This window comes from Psittacula echo, assembly GCF_963264785.1.
Source record: "Psittacula echo genome assembly, chromosome: 5".
Taxonomy (NCBI): domain Eukaryota; kingdom Metazoa; phylum Chordata; class Aves; order Psittaciformes; family Psittacidae; genus Psittacula; species Psittacula echo.
This window is the reverse complement of record NC_137739.1, coordinates 72,852,491-72,865,333: the sequence shown is the minus strand read 5'-3', so window position 1 is coordinate 72,865,333 and position 12,843 is coordinate 72,852,491. Positions and strand designations below refer to the sequence as shown.

General features: G+C 53.2%; 2 protein-coding genes across 2 annotated transcripts; both read left to right on the top strand.

Annotated features, from left to right (window-relative positions):
* Positions 1-2,298, top strand: LOC308221255 (inositol 1,4,5-trisphosphate receptor-interacting protein-like 1; the record flags this gene model as incomplete). The annotated part of the gene is made up of 3 exons (XM_080618241.1): positions 1-90; positions 754-1,034; positions 1,263-2,298. The coding sequence occupies 3 exons, from the start codon at positions 1-3 to the stop codon at positions 2,296-2,298; spliced, it is 1,407 nt and encodes a 468-aa protein (XP_080474367.1).
* Positions 2,299-8,213: 5,915 nt separating this feature from the next.
* On the top strand, positions 8,214-10,511 carry LOC308221254 (inositol 1,4,5-trisphosphate receptor-interacting protein-like 1; the record flags this gene model as incomplete). The annotated part of the gene is made up of 3 exons (XM_080618240.1): positions 8,214-8,303; positions 8,967-9,247; positions 9,476-10,511. The coding sequence occupies 3 exons, from the start codon at positions 8,214-8,216 to the stop codon at positions 10,509-10,511; spliced, it is 1,407 nt and encodes a 468-aa protein (XP_080474366.1).
* Positions 10,512-12,843: the final 2,332 nt, after the last annotated feature.

Sequence of the window (12,843 nt, the reverse complement as noted above, 5' to 3'; positions counted from 1 at the left end):
ATGCCGCTGGCTCACGGACAACCTGCTGTCCACCAGTACCCTCAGGTCCCTCACTACAGAGCTGCTTTCCAGCAGGACAGCCCACAGCCTGTACTGGTGCATGGGGTTATTCCTCCCCAGACGGAGGACCCTGCACTGGCCTTTGTTGAGTTTTAAAAGGTTCTTTGCGAGTACTGTGAGCAGCTTTGGGCTCCACAAGGGGAGAAGGATCTAAGGATGTTACTCAGTGCCGGGTCCTGCACTTGGGCAACGACAACCCCATGCAGCAGCACAGGCGCGGGGAAGGTTGGCTGGAAGGGGCCACAGAAGGATAAAGGCCGGGGCTGGAGGGCCTGCGATGCGATGCGATGCGGCGCCTGTGACAGCACTGGGGACGCGTCACAATGGGGGATGGTTATGAGGGGGCCAGCAGGCAGCACTGCCCCAGGACAGCCTGGGCCAGGGGTGAGTGCGCACGCAGGGGGCAGGCTGGGCTGGACGAGGGCCGGGGCAGAAACCTGGGCCCCTGGGGGTGGGTGCTCACCCTGCATCGAGGCCCTGGCTGCGAGCGCCTTGGGCAGGGCACGCTGCTGCTGCCACCAGGCCTGGGCGCAGGCCTTGCTGCCTCCCAGCTGCCTCGTCCCCTTCTCCTGCCTGTCCCCAGCTCCCTGCCGCTCCCGTCCCCGCTCCCCACGCTGCCGCCTCCCTCCCTGCCTCTTTCCTTCCCTCCTTCCTTCCCTCCCAGCCCCACTGAATTCCTTCTCTCTCCTGCAGGCCACGGCTGTCACAAACCTCTTTGTGTGGGTACTGCAAATTCTCACCCTGAAGGTGCCCGTGGTCATGGATGAGCCAGATGAAACCACACCTGACCGCATGCAGCAGCCTTTGGGGCTGCTGAACCAGGAGATGGTTTGGCCGCTGCAGGAGGTGGAGCAGCTGAGCCAGGAGAAGAGCAAGGGGCAGAGTTATGTGGTCTGGAGAACCCTGCTCTTTGCCTTGCAGCACTGGCAATTGGGTCTGATTGCTGGCGTCCTGCTCCTCCTGAGTGTCGGACTGTACTGGTGGCTCAGGAAAAGGAGCCATGAGGAGGACAGCAGCAGTGATGAGGAGAGCTCTAGCTCTGAGGAGGAAGAGCAGGAGGAGGCAGAGGAGGAGGAGGAAGAGAACGAAGGAGAGGATGCTGATGGCGAGAGAGATGTGGGCAGTTATTTTGCAAGGCGCATTAGGTGGTCAGTGCAGAAACTGCACGACGAGAACCCTTTGGTGTTCCTGCTGGTGGATAGCCTCCTCCACACTTGTCGACAGCTCTTGTCAAGTAGTTCCTTCCCGGTGCTAGAAGCAGCCATCAGGGTGGACAGTGCCTTTGAAGGCTGGAGTCCCCATGAAGATGATGCTGTCTACCGTCTGCTTGTGCCCCTGAAGCCCCCCCGTGGGCACGCCTTCCACCTGGAGGCGGGCACCGTGGGCCAGATGCTGGCGGACTCCTGCATCCGTGTGGAACTGGTGTGCACATGCACGACTGAGGAGACAGTCGGGGACATGCTGTGCTTCCTTCACCACCCCGAGGAGGCGCTGAGGGAGAATCAGAAGCCCAGCCTCCTACACACCCTCTGCACCAGCTCCTACCTAGATGTCCAGAAGACTGCCCTATGGTTCCAGGACTTTGTGAGGTCAGCCTGGGAGTTCGTGCCTCAGTCACATCAATACAGTATGAAGGTGCTGCCCTCCAGCCGCTCCTGCAAGCTGCAGCTGACACATGTCTCTGGGAGAACCTTGCTCGTTGAGATGATGCTTGGCGTGCAGCAAGGCGACTCAGACATCTTTGCGAGCAGCCAGGCTACAGAGGCTGTCTGCACCCCAAGCACAACATGGCCATTGAGCTTCAGTGTGGCAGAGGCGAAGTTCTTCCGGTTGATGGCCAGGGAGGTCCCACATGACAGCTTCCACCTCAACTGCCTGCAGTTCTGCACCCGTATGCTGATGGGCACAGGATTTTCCAGCTATGCCTTTAAGACAATAGTGATGCACCTCCTGACTACCATGCCCCTGGCAGGCTGGCGCAGGACGGATTTCCTTCTGCGGCTGGAAGACATCATGCGGTACCTGCGTTGCTGCCTGGAGGAGAAACGACTCAACCACTTCTTCTTTGGTAATGAGACCATTCCCGAAGAGATCATCTTGCCTCCAGCCTTGCAAACAGCTGAGCCGCTCAACCTCTTGCAGGACTTGGCACAGGATCCCGCTGCTCATGAGCAGGCAATGAGTGAGTTCAGGGAGCTGCAGTTTCGGCTTAGAAGACAGCTCTTCAACTGGCACTGAAAGTGGTCTTCATGCAGAAAGCTGTATTTGCAGAGTTCACAGCCGAGGACAGATGACCACCTCCTACAGGAGGCAAATAAAGGACAGAATGTAGGACACTGCAAAGAAAAGAACAATCCCATGCAGCTGACCTCTGCCAGGAGCCTTTTCCTCTCGTTCGGCGGGTAGCAACAAAGACGACTTTCTCCCTGCTTTCTCCTCTCACTGGACGCAGCCAGAATGGCATTTCACATACGTCCAGATACTATTGCTGGCAGCTCTGGCTGCGCGGGGACAAAGCGGGAGGCACCATTGACCGCTATCCTCTGCATGCAACCATTCAGCCAATTCCTCACCCACCGAACAGTCCACCCATCACGTCCGTATCTCTCCAATTTAGAGAAGGATTTTGTGGAGCCTTTTTGTCAAAGGCTTTACAGAAGTCCAGACAGACAACATCCTTAGCCCTTCCTTTGTCCACTGACGTAGTAACTCCATCATAGAAGGCCACTAGGTTGGTCAAGCAGGACTTGCCCTTGGTGAAACTGCGCTGGCTGTCTTGAATCACCTCCCTGTCCTCCATGTGTCTTAGCATAGCTCCTAGAAGGATCTGTTTCGTGCTCTTCCCAGGCACAGAGGTGAGGCTGACAGGTTCGTAGTTCCCAGGATCCTCCTTTCTACCTTTTTGAAAACTGGTTGTGATATTGCCCTTTTTCCAGTCACCAGGGACCTTACCTGACAGCCGTGACTTCTCAAATATCACGGAGAGTGGTTGGCAACTACATCAGCCAATTCCCTCAGGACTCTGGCATGGATCTCGTCAGGTCCTATAGACTTCCGTATGTTCAGGTTCCTCAAAAGGTCACAAAACCTGATCTTCACTTACAGTGGGAGAGATCTTGCTCTCCAAGTTCCTGCCTTGCAGTTCACCCACTCTAGAGGTGTGGGGAGAGAGCCTGCCGTTGAAAACTGAGGCAAAAAAGGTTGTTGAACACTTCAGCCTTCTCCTTGTCCAGTGTTACCAGTTCACCATTCTTGCTCATTGGCGGGCGGCGGGGAGAGGAAGGGGGCACCCTTTCTTTGACCTTCCTGTTCTGGTTGACATACCTGTAGAAGCCCTTATTATTAGTCTTTGCAAGTTCTACTTTGCCAAGTTCTACTCCAGCTGCGTCTTGGCCTTCCTGATCCTATCTCTGCACAAGCGGGCAGTGTCCCTATACTCTTCCCAGGATACCTGTCCCTGCTTCTGCTGCCCGTGCATTTCCATCTTGCCCTTTAGTTTGACCAGAAGGTCTTGACTCAGCCGTGCTGGCCTCTTGCCTTCCTTACTCGATTTCTTACACTCAGGGATCGTGAGCTCTTGTGCTTCATGGAAAGCATCCTTAAAGATCTGCTAGCTCTGTTCTGCTCCCTTGTCCCTGAGGGCAGTTTCCCAGTTAGTCCGATTGACTAAGTAATTCAAGAACTGGAAGTTGGCTTCTGAAGCTGGAAAGTTCGTGGCTGCAACCTCCACAAGTGCAGGATCACTGCAGCCCAGGCTGCAGGTGAGCTCACCTGCATTGGTGACCATCAGGTCCAGGGTCACATTCCCCCTGGCAGGGCTCTCTATAGCCTGGCTTAAGAACTTCTCCTGAATGCACTCCAGGAGTCTCCTGGGTTGCCTACAGCTCTTCGTGCTGCTTTTCCAGCAGATGTCTTTGTTCATGAGCTAGCGGGGCTCACTGATAGAGCATCATGTTTACATGATGGGGGAGGGGAGCAGTATCAAGCTTCCCCATGACAAGCTGTGGGACAAGATGCCAAGGTTAGGGGGCAGCGTGCTAGTGAGAACCTGCAGCTGGTGGCTCCAAGACATGTTGGTCACGCTGGAGCACACTTGAAATCGCACGAAGAGGGGGCACCTGATGTAATACGAGCCAACAGGGAAACACCAGCGAAACACTCTGAAGGAATTAAGAACCATTCCTCTAAGAAAGTGACGAGACTGACAGCCCAGCTGAAGTGCCTCTACAGCAGTGCAAGCAGTACGGGCAACAAACAGAAGGAGCTGGAAGACACCATGAAGCTAGAGAGCTATGACCTGGTGGCCATTACTGAAACATGACAGCTTCATGGAGCAGGGATAAGCACCTGGGCAAAAATGTTGCAGCGATATGAAAGGGAAATTCGAACGTCAGCATCAAATCCTTAGACACCTTTGAGAGAGTTTCCTGGTTTTCCAGTCCTTTAGGGCCAGGCGGCGAGCTCATGCAGAGCTTGCTCAGACCTTATTTACATGAGTAGCTTGCAGGGGGGACAGCATGTATGCTATCAGCACCTAGCTGCTGCAAATTACCAGCAGAATCTTACAGCAGAAACCCGCGCAAAAGCAGGCTTTTTGTTTCAACTCATGTGCCAAAAAATGGCACATGTCAGCTTCTTTAGCTTCCAGGAGATGGCGCGCGCCATCCTCTGAGCATCATACTGCCTGTTTCGGTGGACATCTGCAGCGCACAAGGCTGCTCGCTCATCACGCTCAGTCAGACTTTGATACGGAGCTTGTTTTCACGTGATTTCCCTACTCCACAAACCACTGTGCTGCCTTTGCATGTGTTGCTGCTTTGGAGCTGGGCTGAGCAAAGATGGTGGTGTCAGCCCAAAGAGAGATGAAGTGATCTTTGAGGAATTTCTTTATCACCATCCTGCGTAAATAGAGATTAGAGGCAGAATGCTTTCCTTATAGCTGGGAGCTGCTTCTGCAAACAGAAGGGAATACAGTGCTAGGCAGTATTACGTAGCCAGCTTCAAGAACACTGCTGCAAAACGTGGGGAAGTGGACCCAGCATAGCACGCAGGTAAAGTGAGAACGGCAGTGCTGCTCTGTCTGCAGTGCATGCTCCCGGTGGCAATGCCTTGCGGACCAGCAAGGCACCAAGCCCACATAGTTGAGCCTCTCAGCAGCGATGATGTGCTCCCTGCAGGGCATTGTTTGTCCCCTAGGTGGAGGTGTCTGTAGGCGGTGGAGTTCAGGAGCCCTGAGGTGGTCCTTAACACACAGAGGAGATCAAACAGGAGCCCAAGATGTGCTGGAAGTTGACTATATTTGAAGTGTCAGTTCTGACTGCTGTCTGAGATAAACCGATTTTATTTCAGGGAATGGCTAATTCTGTGCACCTGGCTTTGAATTCTCATCAGAAGAGGTGAGTTCTGTGTGACATAGGAGAGTAGGTTCCTCTATTTCATAGTTGTGTTCTTCCTCGCAAGCAGTCCTTGAAAAGCATGCGGAGCAGAGTAAAATAAAATAGTGTTCATAACTGGTAATGAAAAACTACTCCTACCCCAAAAGAGAGAACAGTAACGTTTCCCACAGTTCGAGGTGCAGGCGTTTGACAGAGCAGGTCCTGCTACGTGCTTGGATGGCACCCAGCCCGTGTGTCACTGCTGCTTACCCTGTAACTACTGATTTCCCAATGGCAACAACTGCTGTACAGTACAGAACAGAACTGCTCTCGAAAAAACACCAAAAACAAAAAACACAACCCAAACCCACACGCATGCCTCTACTTCTGCAGCATTCCTGAGACAAGGCTGTATTTTTACCACCTGCAAAACCAGCTACATCTGCTGTACATCTGAGCTATAACTGGAATCCCGACTCCCTCATTACACCCTCCATCAGAGAAGCAAGCCAACTTCTCTGGGGCATAATCTAAATTCTACCCAGTTTCATGGCTTTCCCAAGGAAAAGATAACAGCCTGGTGCATGAAGTTGGATGAGAGTCTAGCCTGGCTCAGCTGCTGCAAGAGGATCCACTGCATGCATAAGTTAATCCTTCCTAAAAGTCTGTCTGGGCCACAGGCATCCACTGCTGCCATGGATGATCCCTGTTAAAAACCATCTCCCTCATTTTAGACTCTTCCAGCACACAGCAGGTTTGAAGTAATGAGCTTTCTCCCTCCACCTGCCTCCTGTGGCCTTGGGTGCTGAGCAAAAACTGTCCTCCTGCAGCGCTCTGGCCACCAAGGGAGTGGAATCTCTTGCACAGCTCCCAGCAAGTCCGCCAGAAATGCCTTTCTTTCTTCACCCCATCCGCCAGATCTATTGCGTTGCAAAGCCGCACCCAAAAGACCTTGCAGGCCAGGGCTGGGTACCTCTGCTGTCTCAGTTACCTGCGGTTTGGTTCGACTGGTGAGAAAAGCTTCAAAATCCCCAAGAGGAGAGCAAAGCTCCGAGTCAGACTTAAGACCAAGTCCTCTGCATGCTGAATAAGGCACACATCAATTCACGGTGGAAAGCTGCAACAGCTCTCCACGGGCCCCCTCTTACCACTCATGGGAGCTTGCTCTCCCGCCAAGGTGCCCTAACATCAAATACGTAATGAAGCGTATGCTACAAATATGTTTTGTAGTGTATTTTTTTCAGGAAGATAATTTCTGCACCCTCTGACTTCAAAGGAAAATACCGGAGACCAGGGAAATGAGGCCAATGCTGTGCTTTGCTGGTCCAATGAGAGCAGGAGAAACGTTTCTCAGTTCTGTTGCATCTGTTAATGGAGTTCAATTAAGCTGCCAGAAATTATAAGCATTTAGAGGCACATAAGCCATCACTCCTCACTACCAGACAAAATCTTTGTCATGTCAGTGGTCATAAATCACAGCGATTGTATTTTGGAAGTGTTATGCACTGCAACTCATCACCAGGGCTTAATTCAGCTTCCCTCGGGGTACCATTGTACCTGGTAGGCCCAGGTATTGCTGGTACACAAGAAACGAGTATTTGGGGGTATACCAATTATGTCTGCTTTGACCAAATAAAAATAAAAAAAATAATAACTAAAAAAAAAGTTTCCCTCTGAAATGGACTGAAGGTTGCAAGTGGGAGGCTGGCCGAAAATCAAAGGTTCCGTTCCTGTGAAAAAGTCAGGTTCTTTAAACACTTGGTTTGATACCAAATCAGGGCAAGAAAAGTGAAAATACGCCTGTTTTCAACAGAGCAGTATTGTCACAAAGTTCTGGGCACATTTAAGCCTTCCAACCCTGCTCAGTTTGCAGCATATGGGCTGTTCATTGCAATATTGGTCCCAAAGGGGTTTTGCTCCCGTTTTTTGCCCAGGCTGAGGCAGTATCTTATACAATGTACCCAAATAAAAGGCAACTCAGGTGGAGACTGACTAACAATCAAACCCACAGCAGCTAAAAGCAACTGGCCAAACTGAAATGGTGAAGCCTGAAATGACCCAATGGCGAAAAAAAGGTTTATTTTCAGGTTAAGATAAGGAATGGGAAAATGTCTGCAGAAATGGCACCATCCCACAGGATGTATCTGTTTGCAGCAACAGGCGCTTCATAGGATCACAGAACGGTTGGGGTTTGAAGGGAGCACCGAGGGTCATCTAGTCCAAGCTTCCTGCTCAAGCAGGGTCACCTAAAGCACATTACTCATGATTGTGTCCAGACGGCTCTTGAATATCTCCAGGGAAGGACACTCCACAACCTCCCTGGGCAACCTTATTCCAATGCGCAGTCACCCTCACAGTAAAGAAGCTCATCCTCATGTTCACATGTTTTAGTTTGTGCCCGTTGCCCCTCCTCCTGTCACCTGGTGCCACAGAGAAGACTCTAGCCCCATCCTCCTGACACCCTCTCTTCAGATATTGTACACATTGATCAGTTTCCCCCTGAGCCTTCTCTCCTCTAGGCTGTGCAGACCCAGCTCCCTCCGCCTTTCCTTATGTGAGAGATGCTCCAGATCCTTAATAATTCTGGTAGACCTTCGCTGGACTTGCTCCAGCAGCTCCATGTCTCTCTTGTACTGGAGAGCCCAGAACTGGACACGGTACTTCAGCTGAGGCCTCACCAGCTCTGAGTAGAGAGGGAGAATTACCTCCCTCAACCTGCTGATAATGCTCACCCTAAATGCACCCTAGGATACAGTTGGCCTTCGTAGCCCCAAGGGCATGCCGCTGGCTCACGGACAACCTGCTGTCCACCAGTACCCTCAGGTCCCTCACTACAGAGCTGCTTTCCAGCAGGACAGCCCACAGCCTGTACTGGTGCATGGGGTTATTCCTCCCCAGACGGAGGACCCTGCACTGGCCTTTGTTGAGTTTTAAAAGGTTCTTTGCGAGTACTGTGAGCAGCTTTGGGCTCCACAAGGGGAGAAGGATCTAAGGATGTTACTCAGTGCCGGGTCCTGCACTTGGGCAACGACAACCCCATGCAGCAGCACAGGCGCGGGGAAGGTTGGCTGGAAGGGGCCACAGAAGGATAAAGGCCGGGGCTGGAGGGCCTGCGATGCGATGCGATGCGGCGCCTGTGACAGCACTGGGGACGCGTCACAATGGGGGATGGTTATGAGGGGGCCAGCAGGCAGCACTGCCCCAGGACAGCCTGGGCCAGGGGTGAGTGCGCACGCAGGGGGCAGGCTGGGCTGGACGAGGGCCGGGGCAGAAACCTGGGCCCCTGGGGGTGGGTGCTCACCCTGCATCGAGGCCCTGGCTGCGAGCGCCTTGGGCAGGGCACGCTGCTGCTGCCACCAGGCCTGGGCGCAGGCCTTGCTGCCTCCCAGCTGCCTCGTCCCCTTCTCCTGCCTGTCCCCAGCTCCCTGCCGCTCCCGTCCCCGCTCCCCACGCTGCCGCCTCCCTCCCTGCCTCTTTCCTTCCCTCCTTCCTTCCCTCCCAGCCCCACTGAATTCCTTCTCTCTCCTGCAGGCCACGGCTGTCACAAACCTCTTTGTGTGGGTACTGCAAATTCTCACCCTGAAGGTGCCCGTGGTCATGGATGAGCCAGATGAAACCACACCTGACCGCATGCAGCAGCCTTTGGGGCTGCTGAACCAGGAGATGGTTTGGCCGCTGCAGGAGGTGGAGCAGCTGAGCCAGGAGAAGAGCAAGGGGCAGAGTTATGTGGTCTGGAGAACCCTGCTCTTTGCCTTGCAGCACTGGCAATTGGGTCTGATTGCTGGCGTCCTGCTCCTCCTGAGTGTCGGACTGTACTGGTGGCTCAGGAAAAGGAGCCATGAGGAGGACAGCAGCAGTGATGAGGAGAGCTCTAGCTCTGAGGAGGAAGAGCAGGAGGAGGCAGAGGAGGAGGAGGAAGAGAACGAAGGAGAGGATGCTGATGGCGAGAGAGATGTGGGCAGTTATTTTGCAAGGCGCATTAGGTGGTCAGTGCAGAAACTGCACGACGAGAACCCTTTGGTGTTCCTGCTGGTGGATAGCCTCCTCCACACTTGTCGACAGCTCTTGTCAAGTAGTTCCTTCCCGGTGCTAGAAGCAGCCATCAGGGTGGACAGTGCCTTTGAAGGCTGGAGTCCCCATGAAGATGATGCTGTCTACCGTCTGCTTGTGCCCCTGAAGCCCCCCCGTGGGCACGCCTTCCACCTGGAGGCGGGCACCGTGGGCCAGATGCTGGCGGACTCCTGCATCCGTGTGGAACTGGTGTGCACATGCACGACTGAGGAGACAGTCGGGGACATGCTGTGCTTCCTTCACCACCCCGAGGAGGCGCTGAGGGAGAATCAGAAGCCCAGCCTCCTACACACCCTCTGCACCAGCTCCTACCTAGATGTCCAGAAGACTGCCCTATGGTTCCAGGACTTTGTGAGGTCAGCCTGGGAGTTCGTGCCTCAGTCACATCAATACAGTATGAAGGTGCTGCCCTCCAGCCGCTCCTGCAAGCTGCAGCTGACACATGTCTCTGGGAGAACCTTGCTCGTTGAGATGATGCTTGGCGTGCAGCAAGGCGACTCAGACATCTTTGCGAGCAGCCAGGCTACAGAGGCTGTCTGCACCCCAAGCACAACATGGCCATTGAGCTTCAGTGTGGCAGAGGCGAAGTTCTTCCGGTTGATGGCCAGGGAGGTCCCACATGACAGCTTCCACCTCAACTGCCTGCAGTTCTGCACCCGTATGCTGATGGGCACAGGATTTTCCAGCTATGCCTTTAAGACAATAGTGATGCACCTCCTGACTACCATGCCCCTGGCAGGCTGGCGCAGGACGGATTTCCTTCTGCGGCTGGAAGACATCATGCGGTACCTGCGTTGCTGCCTGGAGGAGAAACGACTCAACCACTTCTTCTTTGGTAATGAGACCATTCCCGAAGAGATCATCTTGCCTCCAGCCTTGCAAACAGCTGAGCCGCTCAACCTCTTGCAGGACTTGGCACAGGATCCCGCTGCTCATGAGCAGGCAATGAGTGAGTTCAGGGAGCTGCAGTTTCGGCTTAGAAGACAGCTCTTCAACTGGCACTGAAAGTGGTCTTCATGCAGAAAGCTGTATTTGCAGAGTTCACAGCCGAGGACAGATGACCACCTCCTACAGGAGGCAAATAAAGGACAGAATGTAGGACACTGCAAAGAAAAGAACAATCCCATGCAGCTGACCTCTGCCAGGAGCCTTTTCCTCTCGTTCGGCGGGTAGCAACAAAGACGACTTTCTCCCTGCTTTCTCCTCTCACTGGACGCAGCCAGAATGGCATTTCACATACGTCCAGATACTATTGCTGGCAGCTCTGGCTGCGCGGGGACAAAGCGGGAGGCACCATTGACCGCTATCCTCTGCATGCAACCATTCAGCCAATTCCTCACCCACCGAACAGTCCACCCATCACGTCCGTATCTCTCCAATTTAGAGAAGGATTTTGTGGAGGATTGTGTCAAAGGCTTTACAGAAGTCCAGACAGACAACATCCTTAGCCCTTCCTTTGTCCACTGACGTAGTAACTCCATCATAGAAGGCCACTAGGTTGGTCAAGCAGGACTTGCCCTTGGTGAAACTGCGCTGGCTGTCTTGAATCACCTCCCTGTCCTCCATGTGTCTTAGCATAGCTCCTAGAAGGATCTGTTTCGTGCTCTTCCCAGGCACAGAGGTGAGGCTGACAGGTTCGTAGTTCCCAGGATCCTCCTTTCTACCTTTTTGAAAACTGGTTGTGATATTGCCCTTTTTCCAGTCACCAGGGACCTTACCTGACAGCCGTGACTTCTCAAATATCACGGAGAGTGGTTGGCAACTACATCAGCCAATTCCCTCAGGACTCTGGCATGGATCTCGTCAGGTCCTATAGACTTCCGTATGTTCAGGTTCCTCAAAAGGTCACAAAACCTGATCTTCACTTACAGTGGGAGAGATCTTGCTCTCCAAGTTCCTGCCTTGCAGTTCACCCACTCTAGAGGTGTGGGGAGAGAGCCTGCCGTTGAAAACTGAGGCAAAAAAGGTTGTTGAACACTTCAGCCTTCTCCTTGTCCAGTGTTACCAGTTCACCATTCTTGCTCATTGGTGGGCGGCGGGGAGAGGAAGGGGGCACCCTTTCTTTGACCTTCCTGTTCTGGTTGACATACCTGTAGAAGCCCTTATTATTAGTCTTTGCAAGTTCTACTTTGCCAAGTTCTACTCCAGCTGCGTCTTGGCCTTCCTGATCCTATCTCTGCACAAGCGGGCAGTGTCCCTATACTCTTCCCAGGATACCTGTCCCTGCTTCTGCTGCCCGTGCATTTCCATCTTGCCCTTTAGTTTGACCAGAAGGTCTTGACTCAGCCGTGCTGGCCTCTTGCCTTCCTTACTCGATTTCTTACACTCAGGGATCGTGAGCTCTTGTGCTTCATGGAAAGCATCCTTAAAGATCTGCTAGCTCTGTTCTGCTCCCTTGTCCCTGAGGGCAGTTTCCCAGTTAGTCCGATTGACTAAGTAATTCAAGAACTGGAAGTTGGCTTCTGAAGCTGGAAAGTTCGTGGCTGCAACCTCCACAAGTGCAGGATCACTGCAGCCCAGGCTGCAGGTGAGCTCACCTGCATTGGTGACCATCAGGTCCAGGGTCACATTCCCCCTGGCAGGGCTCTCTATAGCCTGGCTTAAGAACTTCTCCTGAATGCACTCCAGGAGTCTCCTGGGTTGCCTACAGCTCTTCGTGCTGCTTTTCCAGCAGATGTCTTTGTTCATGAGCTAGCGGGGCTCACTGATAGAGCATCATGTTTACATGATGGGGGAGGGGAGCAGTATCAAGCTTCCCCATGACAAGCTGTGGGACAAGATGCCAAGGTTAGGGGGCAGCGTGCTAGTGAGAACCTGCAGCTGGTGGCTCCAAGACATGTTGGTCACGCTGGAGCACACTTGAAATCGCACGAAGAGGGGGCACCTGATGTAATACGAGCCAACAGGGAAACACCAGCGAAACACTCTGAAGGAATTAAGAACCATTCCTCTAAGAAAGTGACGAGACTGACAGCCCAGCTGAAGTGCCTCTACAGCAGTGCAAGCAGTACGGGCAACAAACAGGAGGAGCTGGAAGACACCATGAAGCTAGAGAGCTATGACCTGGTGGCCATTACTGAAACATGACAGCTTCATGGAGCAGGGATAAGCACCTGGGCAAAAATGTTGCAGCGATATGAAAGGGAAATTCGAACGTCAGCATCAAATCCTTAGACACCTTTGAGAGAGTTTCCTGGTTTTCCAGTCCTTTAGGGCCAGGCGGCGAGCTCATGCAGAGCTTGCTCAGACCTTATTTACATGAGTAGCTTGCAGGGGGGACAGCATGTATGCTATCAGCACCTAGCTGCTGCAAATTACCAGCAGAATCTTACAGCAG